The sequence below is a fragment of the Urocitellus parryii genome, chromosome 1 (assembly GCF_045843805.1).
Source record: "Urocitellus parryii isolate mUroPar1 chromosome 1, mUroPar1.hap1, whole genome shotgun sequence".
In the NCBI taxonomy this organism is placed as follows: domain Eukaryota; kingdom Metazoa; phylum Chordata; class Mammalia; order Rodentia; family Sciuridae; genus Urocitellus; species Urocitellus parryii.
This window is the reverse complement of record NC_135531.1, coordinates 92,948,424-92,968,531: the sequence shown is the minus strand read 5'-3', so window position 1 is coordinate 92,968,531 and position 20,108 is coordinate 92,948,424. Positions and strand designations below refer to the sequence as shown.

Sequence of the window (20,108 nt, the reverse complement as noted above, 5' to 3'; positions counted from 1 at the left end):
AGGGCAAAGGGGAAATTCATTCAACAAGTATGTCAGACACTTTTCATGTGCCAAGAACTTTCCAAAGTGTTGCAGACACAACAGAATAAAACAAAACCCTCGCCCTCATGGAGTTTACATTCTTTTCTACACAAGTGAGGTTTCAGGAATGAAAAATGATATCACACTTGGCCTCACATTAAATAAACAGTAGAAAAACCCAATTATAGGGCTGGGATGTAGCTCAGTGGGAAAGCATTTGCCTAGCATGTGCAAGGCCCTGGGTTCAGTCCCCAGCATTGCCAAAAACAAACAAACAAATCCAAGTATAAAATTCAAAAGAAAAGGGAGACAGAATCATTTTAGATGTTCAAACTTTAGCTCAACAACAGTTTTGAAGGAAGAAAAAATTAATACTAAGCCACTTTTAATCACATGCCCCAGTCCTAACCCACCTCCAAAGCCCCTCCTTTGTTTCCAGGGAATTCGATAACTCCCATACTTTCTAAGGTGTATTTTCACCTTTGCAAAGGCTCCAGGTAGTCAAGCCAATCCTGTCGTCATGTGCACTTCATCAGTATTCAATGATGAGTGTCACCAATTTGAAGCAGGAAACAAGGACATAGGCTAAGCAACTTGACTCTTGCTGCCTGGCTAGTCAACACCACCACTGATAAAGGCTACGGGGCTCTTGCTACTACATTTCACTCACACACATTAGAAGACGGTTAACACAGGGAGAAGAGAAAGGGTAGAACAGAAAAGTTAAAGACTTGAACCACACAGCTTCTTTCAGCAAACACTCCAAATTGAAGTATTAGGGAAAATACCCATCCCCTAGGACAAAAGAGAAGCTTTGCTGCTGGGATAATTTTCCAAAAGCAGTATTTTTAGGATGGAGAAATTGCCCAGGTCTTTGGAATCTGAAATCTGATGACTACATATCCATCCCTCAGTACACAACATGTGAAAGCTCTTAAGAAAGGAAGAGATTCCTGGCTGTCTCCCACCCTGCTTTCTCCCTGCACCCAAAGCCTGTAAACCAATCCAGACTGTTTCTAACCATACCATTAAGCACTCCTCAGGGAACTGAAATGTATTACCTGACTTCAACCCACTGGAAGTGAGAGTGAAAGCAAGGAAGAGGGGATAGGTATAAGTGCCAGGGACAGAGAACAAATCAGACTGCTAGAAATAACCAAGGCCTTGACAAAAGTCTGGGCCGTAGGATCTGATCTGCTGTGGTAAAAGGCCTAATCATGTCTTAGAAAAAGGAATTGGAAGCTAGCTAGGTGACCTGCTCCCTGCCTCTTCCTTGCCTTTCTTTGTGGGTAAGGGAAAAAGACACTGTAGTACACAAGATTGCTTGGGAAAATGGATTATTCTAATAAAACTTTATTTTTTCAAACACAGCCACAGAGGCAGAACCTCATGTTTAACACACACAGACTTATGGATTTTTTTTTTAATATAAAACAAAGTTTACGAAAAATCTTTTTCCACTTTTTGTTTTTGTAATCCCATTAGTACAGGGACTTTGGCAGCAGGTGGGAGTGAAGGGCAGCTGGGCTGCCACTGGGCAGTCACCGGGCACAGGAGGAGAGCACCAGCCTGGGAGTGGCTTCACTCACACACGCAGGAATACTCACCTACTGGCCAGCCACACCACACACACAGCACAGATGCAGACATCAACCCAGCGTCAGCCACAAGCCCTGGAGTTGTGTTCCACTCTGGGTAAGCCCAATATGTGAAAATCCAAATATTCAAAACAGCTAAAGTAGAGGGAAGTTGCTTGCTTTACAAAAGAAGCAATCATGGCTGCTTTGAAATAGTCAGCAGTCCAAATGCATTAAAAAAAAAAAAAAAAGCATCTGGCTTACACAGAACTGTTGGAACAGACCTATTGTGTAAAGCAAAATGAACCACTTCTTAAAAGGCTTGTTCCAGGGCCACAGGTGCTTAGATTAAGAAGCAAGATGATAGTTCTGACTAGTTGAACTTTCCAGACTTAAAGTAATGGAATTAAAATACAACTGTAGACCTTCTCCCCTAAGGATGGTGCCCTAGGTGCTAAGGAAGCCAGGATGGAACTGAATCACTGCTCTCATTTCTTCAGTTTAGGGCCTGTAGAGACCCTGCTGGCATTGCCAGTGAACTACTGGAAACTGGCACAGCCAATCTGCAGCAGAGAGCCCAGGGATGAGGATGCCCCAGGAGGAAAAGAAGTCGGCACCAGGGAAATTATGGCCTGAAGAGGGAGAGAAGAACCAGGGGAGGGATGAAACCAATGATGGGCAACTCCTGGGCTCACAGTTTCCCTGGATTCTCTAGAGAACCTCTCTCAGGCCCCTAGAGACCTGGTAGCCCAAGTGGCAATATGTGGTAACTAGCAAGGAGATGGGAGGAGCCCTGGAAGGGTAGAGCCTCTGAGGGCCACAGGCTCAAGAAGACATGGCCACCTCCTCTGAAGTGGAGGCAAGGAGGCCAAAGCCTCTGATTCTGACACGATATATAAAATGTCAGGCTCAATTCCATAAGGAAGAAAAATTTGGTCTTCTTCCCTATCATGAAGAATTGGGTCCTAAGACACCCTGGAAATTGAACAGAAAAATGCTCTTCTTGCAATAAACAGAAAGAGCAGGTCCAATTTGGTCATGCAGGGTCTAACCAAAGCTGGACAAAACCTTATAGGCTACTATGGCAGCAGCTTCAGTATGCATGTTCACTGGTGCCAGCCCTAACAAGGTATCTATAGCTCTATAGTCCTCAAATCCACCACTGAGGCCACCGAGACCTGCTGCCCTGGCTCAAGTTGTGGATGAGAAACAAAAAAGGAAATTCAATCCAACAACAACAAACTCCCAGCTGCTTCTCACAGCCTTTGCTTTACACATCCTTAGCCAATCCCTCAGTGAGCCCCAATCTCCTTGTGGTCTCTCAGGGCCAATTAGAAGAAAATAAACATTTCCTGGCAGAAGTGGAAGGTAAGCAAACTATTAAATGCTGATCACCCCTTCTTCTTTCTCAAGCATGTCAGAAAAGAGTCTGGGCCTGGTTCTTATAAGAATAGGTCTCCTTACAGACTGCTTCCAAAGGGCAGTGCTAGGGCAAGTTTACCCCTTTCTGCTGGGGACTGAATGCTACTACTCTTGTTGCAAGTCTGCCTCAACAGATGGTGGGGGGACCAAGATAGGGCCTTGCTATCTTGTCTCTAAACTGGATGGTCAGAAGATGAGAGGAAGAGGTCCCCTCAGTGAAAAAGAGACAGAGCCCTTCAGCCCAGTCTCATGTTGCCCACATGTTGCATCTACACAGAGAGCCAGAGAGGCAAGTTGTATATGGCCTAGACAATCTGATGAGAAAAAAACAGGCCAGCTCAGAATAAACATGGCAACCCCTGAAGCCCTCAATACTAGATCTAGTGGGAGGGGGTGGGACTGAGGAAAAGACCATTAGCTGAGGTCACATCACTTAAAAGGCCCTGGTGTACCCCCAAAACAGTATCCCTTGCAGAGCCAGTGTTACTATGGATTACAAGCCTGGTTCCAGAGCTCTTTAGAAAAAAGGAAAACTTGGAGCCATCCTCTTGGCTCCTTGAATAAGCCCACTGTCCCCTTAAAAACTCAAGATCCTTGGGGTATCATGATGCTCTGTTGTTAAGGAGCAACTGCCTTCCTTCCCTAAGGCTATGCAAACACACTTTTCTCCTCAAGTACACTCCCATGCACGCACACACTCTCACACAATTTCTCTGAGGAGGCTGACTGAACCCCCCACCCTGGCCAAATTCTAAGACACAAGTGCCCTTTGAAGCAAAGGGGCTAGTGAAATTCCCCGAGCTGGGGTCAGCAGACCCCTTCCTTCCCTGCCCATTGCTCTCTCAGCGGCAGGGATACTCACACTCAGGGCCGCCATGGAAAGGGTCTGCTCTGGGGCTGTCCCTCCCGCCACCAGCTCCGTTTATCTTGTCCCGGCCAGTCTCTTGGCATGGTCGAGCTTGCTGGAGCGAGAAGATTTCCGGCTGCCCTGAGTCGGAGCCCTCCACTCACCCCCATTCCCAGGCTGGGCCCTCAGCCTTGGGGCCTCGACACTTGTTAGTAGCCATAAGAGAGTCAGTCTGTGTGGCCCCAGGAAGTAGCCTCTCAGTTTTAGTTCTCCTCAATCAGATTCAAGTCCAGGTCCCCAAAGTCCTGCTGGCACAGTGTCCGCTTGCTCAGTGCCTGCCGCCCCCACCGCACAGCCCCATCCTCCTCCTCTTCACTTTCACTCAGCACCTGGGAGGAACCCTCAATGGGGCTGCAGGAAGCCGAGAGAGGTGGGGGGCTACAGGCCATGAACCAGGGTGGAGAGATGCTGCTGCCTTCCCGGTCTGTTTCTTGGAGACAGAGACCTCCTGAGTAGGGTTTCTGTCAAAAAGAAAAAAAAAGACAAAGTTAGAAGATGAAGAAAAAAATACTATTTCCTACAGCAACTTAAGATATATTTCAAAGTGTCCCTTCTCAGTTACACTTGAAGGCAGGAATTTTAGGTTTTAGGGTGAGGTTGACAAGCATCCTGATAAAAAATTTGGAAAATTTACTATACAAACACAAATTTCTCTGAGGAAAGAGAATCTGGTTTCCAACAGATTCAAGGATAGAAGCTCATTTATAAGGTCCATGCAGACAGGAACATCAGTTGACTGTTCTACTAGTCTGTTCTGCCAGTGCCTAGTCAGAATCAAGTAAGTACATAGTGGGTTTTCAATAAGTGCTTGCTGTGTGGTTGGATGACTGTTATGAATAAATGAACAAATTCTCAAAGAGACTTGTGACCCAATGATCTAGAAAGAATATGAAAAAAGCAGGCAAGTACATACAACAACTGCATTCACATTAGGATGCCAGAAAACACTGATTGAACAGATAAACATCTGTTTAAGCCTCTCACGGGCCCATGTGAAGCAGTGAAAGGCAAGTGTCAAAACCAGTCCAGAGGGCTAGGAGGAATAGGGCACTCACTGGTGATGGGACTTTTGTGATTTATGCACTCTTTATGGGGGGACTGGGGGGACTGAGGATTGAACCCAGGAGTGCTTTACTACTGAGATACATCCTCAGCTCTTTTTATTTTTTATTTTGAGACATGGTCTCACTAAATTCCTGAGGACGCACTAAGCTGCTGAGGCTGTCCTTGAACTTATGATCCTCCTACCTCAGCCTCCTGAGTTGCTGGGATCACAGGTATACACTACCACACCTGGCTTGTGGTTTATGTACTCCTAAAGAGGAAGCAAAATGCCTCTGGCAGGACAATCTGGGATCCCTTTGGAAGGTAACAAGGGTTGCACTCCAGTTTCTCTGTGACCCCTAGGCCTGAGGAATCTCACAAGACAAGACTTTCAGGGAGCTGGGTTGTAGCTCAGTGGTGGAAGCACTTGCCTAGCATGTATGAGGCACTGGGTTTGATTCTCAGCACCACATATAAAGTTCTATTAACAACTAAAAAAAAAAAAAAAAGACATTCAGTGCTAAAATTGAACAGTCCCATGCAAACCAGGTTGGTGGATCATCTTACCAAAAGCTCAGACAGGCCAGGTATGATGTCACATGCCTGTAATCACAGACTTAATCACAGCCTCTAGGGAGGCAGGGGTAGGAGGATCAGGACAACCTCAGCAACTTAGTAAGGCCCTGTCTCAAAATAAAATAAGGGCTTGGGATGGAGATCAGTGGTAGAGCAATTGCCTTGCATGTATTAGGCCCTAATCTCCAGTACCATTAAAAAAATAAGATAAAGCTCAGAGAGAAAAGAGCTTTCAGGGAAGCTCTAACAAGGGGACGGCTCAAAAGGAGTTATAAACAGAATGCCCTGACCCCCCCCACACACACATTCCTATCCAAGCTCTCCCATCATATTGGTCCCACCTGATTCATCTTGTCAAAGTCCAAGGAAGGCCGCAGACGCCGGGGATCCTCCTCGTGGCGCCGCTTGACCCCAGTCTTGCGGGCATCCAGATCACAAGGCTGTGAGCGGCTTCGGGGAAGGTTACGGAGACCTCGAGGTCGCCAGGGCAACTCCGGGGAAGAAGCAGGGGAGCTCCGGGCAGACGGCAAGAAGCGATTTGCCTGTGGGCCCAGGCTGGGTGACAGGGAGAAGCGGCGCTGGGGTGGGCAGGGTGACAGGGACTCAGCATCACTCTCCCAGGAGCCACTTTGAGGGGAGGTGGCACAGGGTCGAGAGGAATCTTGGGTCAGGGCCAGACTGAAAAAAGGGGGACTGTAGGGTCTGTGGGCTGGGGCACATTGAGAAGAGGCACTGGGAGCTTGGAGGAACCTGAGGCTGGAGACCCGCTTTGGGGGGCTCTGGTGAGGCACCTGCGGCCCACCCCCTCCACCAGTGCCCCGATGCTTGATGGGAGTCCACAGCTTGGAGGGGGCGGGCCGCCACACTGGCTGCCAGCGAGACAGGTCCACGGGCACTGAGAGTGAACGGCAGTGCCTCTTGGATGGAGGGGCAGGGGGCACAGGAAGCTTCTCTGGGTCTGGGGGCTCAGGGCTTAGGACTTGGGAGAGAGGTTGCTCCTGTGGGGAGCTTCCCCGACTGGGTGGTCTGAGGTGCAGGCTCAAGCCTGAGGGGTGATAGTTGAAGTTGAGGCTGTCTTGGAACTCAGCACAGGAACAGTGGGGCAGGCCCCTCCAGGAAGCACCTTCTGGAAGGCATTCATAATAAAATATTAATGATAGCTAACACTTTCTGAGAGCTTATCTGACACACAATGTACTGAGAACTTCACGTGGTTTCCCAAAAACCTCTATAAGAGAGGTAGTATGATTATCCTCATTTCACATGAGACAAGTTCAATAACTTGCCCCAAATTGCTTAGCAGTCAAATGACTAATGCAGCTGGGCAAGGAAGTGCACACCTGTAATCCCAGCAACTCAGAAGGCTGAGACAGGAGGATTGCAAATTCAAAGCCAATCTCAGCAACTTGGCAAGGCCCTAAGCAAATTACTGAGAAATTGTCTCAAAATAAAAAATAAAAAGGGCTGTGGATGTGGCTTTGTGGTAAAGTACCTCTGGGTTCCATCTCCAGTACCTACTAAATCAATCAATCAATAAAACAGGATTCAAATCCAGGTCTGTGTGATATCAAGTTTTTTTTTTTTTTTTTTGTATTTAAAACCCACTCCACTATACTGCCTCTATTTTGAGAAACCACCTAGAATCAAAAACATTTCAGGCTGGGTGCAGTGGCACACGCCTGTAATCCCAGCAACTCAGGAGGCTGAGGCAAAAGGATTGGGAATTCAAAGCCAATCTCAGCAGATTAGCAAGGCACTTAGCAACTCAGTAAGACCATGACTCTAAATAAAATATAAAAAAGGGCTGGGGATGCTTCTCAGTGGTTAACATCCCTGGGTTCAATCCCTGGTACTAAAAAAAAAAAAAAAAAAAAAAAAACTATTTGAGGGCTCAGAAGTAGAGTGCCTGCCTAGCATGTGCAAGGCCCTAGATTCGATTCCAAGCACTGCAAACAAAACAAAAACCTGTATTTCATATGCTGCCTTCAACTCACTTTCAAAGATAAAACATCACATGAGAAGCAAACACGTCTGTGTGTGTGCCAGGCTTACCCTTACTCCACTCCATCTAACTCTATTACTAACCACTCCTCCTTGCTCCCTGCCCAGGTTCTGAAAAGCAGGCCTATACTTTCTTTCCTTGGCCTTCTCCCTTCTCATATGTCAACAGGACGAACAGAATTTCAGGGCTGCCAAGAAGTAAGAGGTAATTAAGCAGGTGGGAGATAACTTTTATTCCTAAGGCCTGTTTATTGTTTATTCCTAGAGAGGAAAAACAGAATGGGGAAGACCTTTGATGATAGAATCTGTGCTTGGGAAACTGTAAGACTTTGAACTGTTGATGTTCCGTTCTGTCTGGCTACCCAAATACTCTGATTCCCTTCTCTTTGGCCTTCTCTTAAAGCCAAACAGATGGGGCCAAGGGAAGGAAGGGGAAATGGGCTAAAAGGAATGATCCAATCAAAAATCAACTTTTGGGATATAGCACACTGAGAAAGGGCCTACTTCAAGCTCCTCTGTCTAGTTGGCTAGTATATGAAGTCAAACTTGATGACAAAACTTTTAGCTAACTCAATTTAGCCAATAATTCTTCTGTTTGTAACTTCCATGAAAGCAGGGACCATGGGTCTTTAAGGGTACTTATGGCATAATACCTGGCTTTCATCAAGGGTTTAACAGTAGGAAAAGACTGAATGAAGATGCTTTTCCCAATCCACTTTCCTTGCCAACTATCCCAGAAAAGAAAATGAGATGCTGAATAACCCAGCAGCATGGATTAGAGATTTCTGGCTGTCTATTAGTTATACCTATGAATAGGCCCTAGTTTATAACCTAGGAATTTCCACCTCAGATATATTTTCACATGTGAAAAATGACTTATGAGCCAGGCTTAGTGGCGCATGCCTATAATCCCAGATATTTGGGAGGTTGAGGCAGGATGGTTGCAAGTTCAATGCCTGCCTCAGTAATTCAGTGAGAAGCCTGTCTTGAAATAAAAAAATAAAAAGGGCCAAGAATGTAGTTCAATGGTAGACTACCCTGGGTTCAATCCCTGTACCACAAAATAAACAATTAAAAATGACCTGTGTATAGGTTTGATATAGTGAACAGAAGATTAGATAACCTAAACTGCCAGTAACAGTAATCAAACCTGTAATCCCAAAATTCAGGAGGCTAAAGCAAGAGGATCACAAGTTTATTTATCATTGATCACAGCCTCAGCAACTTAGCAAGCCTGTAAGGAACTTAGTGAGACCTTGTATCGAAATAAAAAGCAAAAAGGACTGGGGTTATAGCTCAGTGGTAAAGCATCCCTAGGTTCAATTTCTAGTACTAAAAAACCCCACAAATTTATATACCAAAAAATAAATAAATAATAACCTAACTATACATCAATAGGAGATTGGTTAAATAAACCATGGTATATTTTTTTCAGTATAATAAGATGCTGCTACATAAAACAAGGAAATGCTCAGCATACTGATAGGGAAAGATTTCCTAGTTGTATTTTGGAAGGGGGCACTGGGAAATGAACTTAGGGTTGCTATATCACTAAACTATGTCCCCAGTTCTTTTTAACTTTTTATTTATTTTTATTTTTTGCAGTACTGGGAATTGAACCCAGGGGTATTTTACCCAGCCCTCTTTATTTTATTGAGACAGGGTCTCCCTAATTTGGCCAGGCTGGTCTCAAACTTGCAATCCTTTCTCAGTCTCCTGAATCACAGGGATTACACACATATACCACTGCATGTGGCTTCTTTTTTATTTTGAGAGTAGGTCTCACTAAGTTGCTGACAGTCTAAGTTACTGAGGCCTTATACTTAGAATCTTCTTGCTTCAGAAAACCCATCTTGGCTGTATTAAAAAAGGGGGGGGGGCAGGAGTGGTGGTGGCACACACTTGTAATCCTAGCAACTGGTGAAGGTGAAGCAGGAGTTCCAAGCCTGCCTCAGCAACTCAGGAATACCTGGTTTCAAAGTAAAAAGAGCTGGGGATATGATTCAGTGGTAAAGCCCCTCTGGCTTCAATCTCCAGTACCAAAAAAAGATTATAGCATAACATATATGTTTAAAAGTGGGAATAAATAGATGCATTTATATTTGCTTTTAACTGTATAAAGAAATTCCAGTTAAGTATATAAGAAATTAATAATAGGAGTGGCTTTTTTTTTCTTTTCCCCTTTAGTACTAGAGATTGAACCCAGGATTTCATGCATGTAAAGGCAAGTGCTTTACCAATGAACCCCAGGTCTAAGAGTTATTTTTAGGGAGGTGGTAGGAGCTGGATGAACAGGAGATAGGAGAAGATGACTTTTTTATGTGTGTGGTGCTGGGGGCTGAACCCAGGAGTGCTCTAACACTGAGCTACAACCTCAGCCTTTTTTATTTTTATTTTTTTTAATTTTAGACAGGATCTCACTAAGTTGCTTAAGCCCTCACTAATTTGCTAAGGCTAGCCTCAAACTTGCAATCTTCCTGCCCCAGTCTCCCAAATAGCTGATATTACAGGTATGCCCCACCTTGCCTGGTAAAGAATATACTTTTATCAGTATAAACTTTTGGTTGGTATTCAAAATTTTTTGAACTATATAAATGTAATACCTATTTAAAAATTAGATTAGCTAGGTACGATGGTGTATGCCTGAAATCTCAGGGACTCAGGAGTCTGAAGCAGAAAGATTGCAAGTTTCAAGCCAGTCTCAGCAACTTAACAATACCCTGTCTCAAAATAAATAAAAAGGGCCAGGAGCACACACCTTAATCTCAGCAGCTCAGGAGACTAAAGCATAAGGATCACAAACTCAAAGCCAGCCTCAGCAACTTAGTGAGACCCTAGTTCAAAACTGGGGATATGGCTCAGTGGTAAAGCACTGGGGATATGGCTCAGTGGTAAAGCACCTGGGATTTAAAAAAAAAAAAAAAAAAAAGATTTAAAAAGTCTCCATAAGCTATAAGCTATATAAGCTAACTAAGTCCCCAAAGGCACAAACAGAAAACTTTTATTCTAAGGCAGTAAAATGGAGACATATGCCAATCTCAGAGTGCCCCTGGCAAGAAAAAAGTTCTAGAGGTAGGCTACTATTATGGTTTAGATATGAGGTGTCCCTCAAAAGCTCATGTGTGAGATAATGCAAGAGATTTTAAGAGGTGAAATGATTGGGTTATCAACCTTAACCTAATCAGTGTGATAACCCACTTGAATGGATTAAGTAGGTAGGGTATGGCTGAAGGAGATAGGTCGCTGGAGGCGTACCTTTGGGGTTTGTATTTTGTCCCAGGTGACTTGGTGAGTGGTATCTCTGCTTCCTGACTGTCATGTTCTGAATTGCTTTCCACTGTCATACCCTTCTACCCTGATGTTCTGCCTCACCAGAACAATGGAGTGGCCATCTATGCATTGAGACCTCTGAAACTATGGGTACTAAATAAACTTATCCTCTTCTAAAACTGTTCTTGCTAACTAAAATAGCTAGTTAGACCTAGTCACTGGAAACCAGTGAAAGAAATACATGGATAGAGGCATACACAAAACACACACATGATGCCTTACCAGACACAAGCTGGAAAGGGTTCCCACAGTTGGAGATGTCTGCATGATCAGGCAAAGGCTAAGAAAGAAAGAATAGCTATCATGATTTAGGTTCAGGGCACACTGACAAATTTCTAGAAAGCCCTCTTAAATTCTTTCCTGCAATTTATTCGCTATAGGGGTGTTAGAGACAGTAGAACAATCCACATCTTCTAATTTCTCAAACCCTTTTCCACCCAATTTTGATATCCCTTCTCTATCAATGGAAAAATCCCTGCCCCCTTCCTTTTGGGCTGGGTTCTAAGCCATTAGTGGCCGCTTTCAGTACAAGTACAATAATTATACACTACAGGACAAGGGTAAAGTAGTAGCAACAAACAGCCTCAGAAAAAAGGGGGAGGGGCCATGGAGAAGCAGGAAGACTGGTCTTTTACCAGACTGATGCTGAAGCGTGTACATTTCAGCTCATCCAGAGTCTGTTTCTGTAGCTGCTCAGTGATCAAGGTTATCATGATTCTCCCCAGGATTTTACTTGCACACTTTGGAGCAAATGATGGATGTCTTCCCTGTCGTTCTTCCAGACCTCACTCGTGAGCCGTCTTCTGCCACTGCAGCACCATTCTAGCACCATTGGGACTTCCCTCTCCAGTCATGCCTGCTGAGTCTGCCAATTACAGAGGGACCAGCCCCAAGTGATATTAGAGATATACCTGGTCCAGTGATGGAAAATGCATGGCACACATACCACAGCACCGCTATGCCAAGCCTCTGGCAGACATCATTAATTGATCACAGCTCGCTCCTGATAAGCCTAAACATAGCCTCAGAAACATACTGAACGTGGAACTCTAGATATCCAGTAAAATAAACTGGAGTTCTCAAGCAATAGGTTGAAACCTATTTACCATTCCCAACCTGGTTCATGCTCTGCCATTTCTATCTGGAATACCAGAACCACTTAGAAAAGAGCCCAAATGGTTATTTCCATCCTGATTAGCCCAGTACTTTATCTTCCACTCAGAAACTAAAAGAGGTACCTTCTCCTAAACTACAAAATAGAATACAAGGAGGGGCAATGGCTATAAGCATGACTTTCTACTTTAGACCAGAGTAAATAAGATTTTATGTCCTCTCATAGCCTGAACAACTGATATATTATTATTTCATAGATATCTTTGTGTATTCTCCTATAAATGGTTAGGATAATTCCAATTATATTTCAACTACACAGATAAAAAAAAAACTTCATGACTTTATTCAACTAAGTTGTTAGAATATCTGCAAAAGACCATGAATATAATCAATCAAGATTCTTTCCCATGTTTGAATTCTGATGAGGAAGCTAACTCACTCTTACTAGAGAACAGGTTTCAAACCCACACAATTGCTTAAGGAGCCTTGCTCAAAGGAAAAGGGGAGGATAACCCAGGTTCTTCTGTTTGTTACTAGAGATTTAACCCAGGGGCACTTTACTACTAAACCATATCCCAGCCTTTTTTATTTTGAGATACGATCTCTCTAAGTTGTTGAGGCTGGCCATGAATTTGTGAACCTCCCGTCTCAGCCTCTCAAACCACTGAGATTACAGGAATGTACTACCATGCCCAGCTTAACCTAGTGTCTTGAGGCAGGGAGAACCAGAAATGACCAGCACAGAGATAGCTCACCTGAAAATGTATGTAGCATTAGCTCATGTAACAATCAAGAAATCTGTCTTAATCAAATTAGCTGAGGCAGTTTTGGCAATCACTTCACATTCTTCAGTTTACTCATAAGTAAAATGGATACAATAATCTTAATCTCTCATAGGAATGATATAACATCATATATCAAAATATACAAAAACATACCATCTGACCTATAAAAATCAGGAGCCCACACAGGCTGCTGTTTCTCATTCTTTCTGTTTGTTGTTCTTCAAAGCCTTGGCATGCCAGAAGTGATGGTATCATTAAGATGAAGAAGGCAATAGGGTCTCTCTCTGGTTGGATGCCATCCTCCCTTACCTGCTCACCAAGGAAGGAAGCCTAAGGCAGTACTTCCTTCTGTGACCTTGGGGGCAGATCACACTCTACAAAGGAGGGAATTATCCCTACCCAATTCTCACTTCAGAAGGAGGCCACAAGGAAAAGCAAAGAAATACACTTGGATGTATTTTGAGTTCTTTGGAAGAAAGACGCAGAAATCAATCATCATTATAGTTAACTATAATTTTCATGCATAATTATTACTACCACCCTGAACAAAGTTCCTGCTTCCTTCAAGCTCCTTTCAGTTGTTTCTCCCATGTTCTTGTGAGAGAAACTAAAGCTCATATCACTTCTGCTCCTGATTTCTTAACTCTGCTCTCAAAGATCAACCAGAGAGGAACTTAACTGCAGGCTTTTACCCTAGAGACCCCAGGCCTCAGGCTGACCAGTCAAGAGGAGCACGGAGTAAAGCAAACTCTTTCAAGCTTTTCATGAGGGCTTTGAACAAGCAGCAAACTCCCACCCTCTCTAGGATCAAGTGAAGTGAGTGATTTTGTGTTTTTCTGCATTTTAATTATTGGGATGTGGCCACACACAGCGGTAACTGGAACAATGCAACTACTACCACACAACTGATACTCTCAACCTGAGTTTCCTAAAACAGGCCAGGCTGAAAGGGGGAACGGAAGCCATAAGGAATCAAACCAGGACACAAAAGAAGGCAAACCAGCTCCGCGAGGGGCCTCCTCTTTCTCAAGCAGGCACTGAAAAAAGTGTTAAGAAGCCCTCTCTTGTCGCCTTCCTACCCCTTCCATTTTGTGTATCTAAGAGGTAGAGACAGCCCTGAACGTTCCTAAACTTAAAACTTCTCAGCCTAACTGGCAAGGGGCTCAGCCCTTTACAGACCAGCAGGCCGCTAGGCCCTTCCAGCAACCCCACCAGGCCTAACAGTCCAGGCTCTTCCAACACAAGCCCCCTAAAATAAAGATTAGACCCCCACTCCACTGCTATTGGTCAGTAGTAACCCCTGACACTTGTGCTTCAGGGATGCTTGGGTTGTGCAGAAACCTGAACAACCTAGGATCAAGTAAGGCCAAGGGACAGGAGAGTCACAAATCCCCTGGGGATCTTCCCCCCCCCCAGGTCCAAGCACCTCGCCTCTGGTGGAGAATGAAGGAAAACACGAGGGAGGAAAGGAGGTACAAGAACAGGTAAGTGAGGATCTGACTGCTCTTTTTCCATATGGTTCTTGTGGGGATAGGGGTGACAAGTGGGGAGCACCCCTCCCCCCACCACGATGAAGGAGCAAAAGGCTAGGCCCCCTCCAATCTTCAACCTCTCCCTCTGTTGCCCTGCCTGTCCCCGCGGGGTGGGGCATGGGGCGTACGCTAACCCCCCCACACACGGGGGGGAGGCTCTTTCAGAGGTAGGGGCTGTCGCTGGCCTCTTCCCACTCGGGTTCCAACATCTGGCCGCGGGAAGCGAACTCAGGACACTAGGGATGGGGAGGGTCTGGGACTTAAGACTCCGCCACCCCCTCCCCCATCAGGTCCCGTGCTCTCCCCGCGGAGGCGGCCTGCGAGGCCGGGCCGCGCGGACGGCTGGGCTGGGGGAGGGGAGCAAGGGAAGGAGGAGGGACGGCCGAGGTGCCCGCCCCGAGGCCCCAGCGCCACCTGCCCTCCGCCACCTACCGCGGCTCCACCAGCTCCCAGGGCCGCGGCCGGAGCAGCTCTGAGCGCTCGGTTCGCCCCACGGTGCCCTTAAAAGGCGCCGGCGTGAACCAACTGGCCTCTGAGGCGAGTGGGGGAACACTCGCGCTCGCAGAATCCCCCTGAACCTTCTGCGGAGTCCAGAGCCCTGTGTCGTTTCTCTCTTAAAATCTTCCTAGTGTAGCACTGTCGGGAACGAGCTTGAGGCTTTGATTTAATGATGGGGCGGTTTCCTCACTAATAAGTCAACCCCCCTCCAAAATATCACAGAAGGTGGAAGGGTCCAGTTGGAAGCATATCTTGAAACTCGTGGGGGAGGCCATGTCGGACGAAGGTAAACAAAGCCGTCGCTCTCGCCCTCCAGGTCTACATCTAGTCAGCTGCAGTCTCTCACAACCTTCGGGCCGCTTAACAGAATTAGCGACTTGCTTCTCACCTGTTTTCTCGCCCAGACCGATACAGTCACCTTTCTGAAAGAATCCCCCTTCCCCCAGCAAAGGACCGGTCCGTGGCGTGAAGACTGCTGGGAAATGTAGTCCAAGCGCCGATCAGGGCCTGCTCTGAGTCCCTGGAGCCCCTCTTCCAGCAGCCAGATCGGCTCAAACCTTATAAACCAGGAGTTAACAATGGTTGCGGAGATGTGCTCACTTGATTCTGTAATTTACCCTCACCCAAAACACTTTGTAAAGCTGAGGAGGGCCCGTGGCCGTTCACCTCCTCTCCTCCCTTTACGCACCCCCCCCCAGCAGGATGAGGTAATGGGGTTGTGATTATGACATCATAGGCGGTTCAGTTGCTTGCGGGGCGGGGGGGGGGTGAGAGGGGGGGAAGTACGGTGGTTACAGCTGGACGACTCTCTTTAAGACAGAAAGGGAGGAAACGAGGAAACGAGCAGATGGTGTTGACGGGCGCTATATTTCCTCTTCAGGAAAAGGAAACCACCTTTTTGTTAAGTCTCAGCCACTACCACCACCTCCCACCTCAGCCAAAGTTTGTGTCCTTTTTAAAGGGACTGAATGTAGACGAAAGTAGGTGAGAGACTGGGTTTCTAGCTTTTCTGTAAATTTGAAAATTTGAATGTCAGCATCAGTGAGATAAGCCAAAAAAAAAGGGGGGGGGTAGAGTTTTTAATGCCTTCATGTTGTGATCTCTTTGTAGGACAGAGTTTTAGATTTTTTAATTGGTTAAAAAGTAGTAATGTAAATAACTTCACTATTAACATTTAACAGCAAGCCCCCTGAAGGACATCTGTTTTTTTCTAAACATTTTGTGCCATACTCAAGTCTGGGACAAGTAAATAGCTGTGATCCTGTGATTGGCTAGAAAGCAGAATCATTCTTGGGGATCTTCAACATTGAGCTTGGCAGGGGAGGACAGAGGAACCAAGTCTAGAAACTGCAAAAGTAGAGGAAAAGTGAGGTATTAGTTAAGAAAATGGGAGTAGATAGATTTTTTTTTTCACTGCATATCATTTCTCCTTGGCAAAGAGAAGGAGCAGAGGCAGGAGCCATAATGTAGGAATATATATTTACCTATAATTACCCATATTATGTGCTAGGCACTGTGCTACACACTTTAAATAAATATGCATTCACATTTTTTTCTTACAATCACTAAATGAAAAAAAAAAATCTTATTTTGGGGCTGGGGTTGTAGCTCCGTGGTAGAGCACTTGCCTAACATTCGTGAGACACTGGGTTCAATCCTCAGCACCACATAAAAATAAGTAAATAAAATTTAAAAATCTTATTTTGGTAAATGAAACCTCCTGAGGGGTTTACTGCCTATGTGGTAGGTAAAGGTTGTAACCAGAAGCCTGAGACTGTAGTCCTTGTTCTTCATTACTAAATTGTTCCGCTTTTTATTACGAACCATGTTTACTAAAGTTGAATAGCTGAGTAAAAGAAGTTGGCATTACTATTTGTAAAACATTGAAAAAAACAGAAAACACACACATCACTGCAAGTTAGTTTTCAAGTCTCATTTCAAAGGAAGGTTACATCCTCTTTCATCAAGAAGAAAATAGCCTTCCAGTGCAGCCCAATACTCCTGTCCATAATTAAATCTATTTATGCCACTTTTAGTTCTCAAGTTTTTTCACTCATGTTCTGCTATTTTTTTCCTGCTTCACTTCCTTTATTTGTCCTTGGGCCACTTCTTCAAACCCCATCTGACATCATGGGTCAGACCCCCATCTTTGACCCCACTCCTTTCACTTTTGGTGTAGGATACTACCTGGGCCCCTTTCTTGCATCCATCCGGATTCTCCAAGGGTTGGACCCAGTCACCCAGAAGGTTATCCAAAGGGGTAGAATCCATCAGCTCTAAGGGGCTCTGCATTCCCTGCCTATGGAGGAAGCAGAGTAAGAGATCATACATTCATGCAGACCACTCTCCCTTTTTACCTAGTAGAATCTAACCCTTTTCAAAGTCAGGAGAAGTAAGGTGTGGCCCTCCACTCATAGAAAGCCAGTAATAGTGAACATACCCCTGAGCCCCCCTGCCCTGTAGAGGCTGGCTGGGGGGGTCCCAGGTATGTAGGGCTCTTCTCCATTGCCTGATCTGGGCATCCCAGGAACGACGGCTGTATCTCCTGTTCTTGTTTGGTGTTTGAGGGTGAAGCCCTGGCTGTCTCTGTGCCCTGGCAACAATAAATATGGATCAGATGGAAGTCAAAGTGAAAGGACACAGCTCCCTGCTTATTACAACAAATCAGGAGTCTAGATAGAGAATTACCAGGATAGATGTAGAAGCAATACCCTCAATCCAACAAAAAAATAAATCTTCAGATTAAGCACCAAACTTCACACCTCCCTAATATTCTCCTAAAAGGGTAAATTACATATAACTTCCTCTGAAGTTAACATACAAGACAATATATGACATATCTTTAAAATAAAATACCTCCTATATTTTCACATTTTTTGGTATGCATACATATAAACATAATTTGTCAAGTATGTTTCAATTAGCCAACTTGGCTGGAGGCATGGGGTGTTGGTCAAAATTTTAGGGAGGAAAACAACCTCATTAGGAAACATGGATAAAGCTGTAGAAGGCCTTATAGGCAAAGTACAACGTTTTCTCTTTGAGAAAAAATCTCAGAAACCTATTTTGGGACTATATTACAGGAGAATTAATAATACCGCAACATTGTCAGAGCACTCAGATTCAATCACCTCTCTATCACCTGACATTGAACCATTGGTTGATACTCTTGTGACCACCCACAACTATACTCACTTGGGGACCTGCTGTAGAAAGCACCGGTAACCAGGTGTGCACTTGCCATAATCTATCTGCTTTTGCCTCCTCTGCAAGACAACTTCATCTGTCTCTACTTCCCACCTGCAGGAAAGCATACAGTGACCCACAAAGTGTGATTATAGTCATTAAGACAGAAATCAATGTATTCCACACTCCCTTACTCCCCAGCCTGATTTTCAAGCTTACCTGGCATGACAAGGCTCTGTGCTGACTGCCACACTTACCATCTCTATTCTAGAGAACAGAGACTCTTCACACACCTCTTTTCTGGTGAAGCAATTTCTACAGATGAAAAGGGATTCGGATAAAAACCAGCTGACTAGTTTGCACCTCTCAGCCACTATTAACACTAAGATCCTGACATCAGGTGAAGTTTACATATTTTTTTTTTGATAGTGGGGATTTAACCCAGGGGTCTTTACCTCTGAGTGAGCAAGCTTGCTTTCTCTCTCTTTCTTTCTTTCTGTATTTATTTATTTTTGGAACTGGGGATCAAACCCAGGGCTTTGCAAATGCAAGGCGGACGCTTTGCCACTAAGCTACATCCCAGCCCTTTTTAATATTTAAAGATTTTTTTTAGTTGTTGATGGACCTTATTTAATTTATTTATATATGGTGCTGAGAATTGAACCCAGTGCCTCACACATGCCAGGCAAGCTCACTACTGCTCAGCCCCAGCCCTACATTTGTTTTTTGAGTCAGGTTTTTTTAAAGTTGTTGAGGCTGGTCTTAGAACTTGCCATTTTCCTGCCTTAGCATGCTGAATTGCTGGGATTACAGGTATATACGCCATCACTCCTGGCTAAAATTTGTATTTCTGACTTTTTTTTTTTTTCCCTCAAAGTGTGGTCTGCTAACCATCTGCATGGGTGGCACCTGGTGGCCTTGATAATTCCTGGGCCCCACTCTATACCTATTGAATCTTCATTTTAGGGGGTCTACGTTTTAAAGAGTTTTAAACAATTTTTAATTATGAAAAATTTCAAATATACGCTGAATTAAAAAGTATAACACAATGCCTCGCTACTCAAAATATGGTCCTGGGACCAGAGACATCAACATTAGCTGGGAACTTGTTAGAAGTGCAGAACCTTGGGCTAAAATCCAGATCCACTGAATCAGAATCTGCATTTTAAGAGTATCCCCAGGTGATTAGTATACACATTAAATATTAAGAAGCACTAAAATAATGGACATCTCGACCCACACCATCGTCCAACATTCCTGACCAATTTTATCTCATCAATACCTACCTCAACCCTAACAGGATTGTTTAAATGTAAATCCCTAATATTACAAATTTCCAGAGCTGGGGAGTGGAGCTCACTGATACAGGGCTCTCCTAAACGTACTCTAGGTTCAATTCTTGCCACCGCAAAATAAATAAGTAAAATATTTTTTCAAAATATTACCTTGTCAATATTTAAACTTTCATAAACTGACAAAATTTAAGGTCCTTTGGGCTGTGGTAAGAATTAAAGGAGATGATTCAATTTCTTTCTCTAAAAAGGATTTTCTATCTACCCACCTAGTATCTCTGAGATGCTGTGCACTAAAATCGGATAACAAGGAAAGCTCTCAGAAAGAACCAATGCCGCTCAACATAAACACACCTGTCACGCCCCAACATCCGCCGCCCTGGCGGCAAATGTTCCATCTTCAGCGGAAGGCTAGTAAAACCAAAGAGGAACGATACAAGAAAGAAGCAAGGAAAAATAAACACTTCCACTCAAATTAATCTTTCCTAGTATTAGCTTAAGCGAACGGTCATCGCTAGCGAGCCGCAATTTAAATCTCCCGGGGTTGGCGGGGTCTAGGGAATAGTGAGTACGGGGAGGGTGTGGCGATTGGCCAGAGGTAGAGCCAATGGTGCGCTGAGTTCCTAGCAAGGCAAAGCTTACTTAGCAGCTTTGCGAACGCTGGTGGGCCAATTGCTTTCTTGCTGTGGCTCCGGGGTGGGACAAATATCGCCACTTCCGGGGAAAGCTCACGCCTCCGGTGATGGATGAGCAAAACTATTGGCTGTGATGGAAAGGGTGGAGTCTTGAAGGCGCGCGAAGATTGGCTGACGCAACTTACAGGC

General features: G+C 44.8%; 2 protein-coding genes across 3 annotated transcripts; both read right to left on the bottom strand.

Annotated features, from left to right (window-relative positions):
• Positions 1-1,350: 1,350 nt before the first annotated feature.
• Fam53c (family with sequence similarity 53 member C) lies at positions 1,351-14,816 on the bottom strand. Of its 2 annotated transcripts, none has more exons than XM_026401212.2 (5): positions 14,741-14,816; positions 11,514-11,743; positions 11,101-11,158; positions 5,889-6,673; positions 1,351-4,388 (listed from the first exon to the last, which is right to left on the bottom strand). In XM_026401212.2, exons 2-5 carry the CDS (start codon positions 11,589-11,591, stop codon positions 4,131-4,133), a joined length of 1,179 nt encoding a protein of 392 aa, XP_026256997.1. In that variant the 5' UTR covers positions 11,592-11,743; positions 14,741-14,816; the 3' UTR covers positions 1,351-4,130. The 2 variants fall into 2 exon arrangements, with proteins under 2 accessions (XP_026256997.1, XP_026256998.1); XM_026401213.2 differs by having other exon boundaries at positions 5,889-6,670.
• Positions 14,817-16,090: 1,274 nt separating this feature from the next.
• Positions 16,091-19,655, bottom strand: LOC113191492 (oocyte-specific histone RNA stem-loop-binding protein 2-like). Its single transcript, XM_026401257.1, has 6 exons — positions 19,639-19,655; positions 18,212-18,307; positions 18,002-18,106; positions 17,247-17,399; positions 16,934-17,105; positions 16,091-16,153 (listed from the first exon to the last, which is right to left on the bottom strand). Exons 1-6 carry the CDS (start codon positions 19,653-19,655, stop codon positions 16,091-16,093), a joined length of 606 nt encoding a protein of 201 aa, XP_026257042.1.
• Positions 19,656-20,108: the final 453 nt, after the last annotated feature.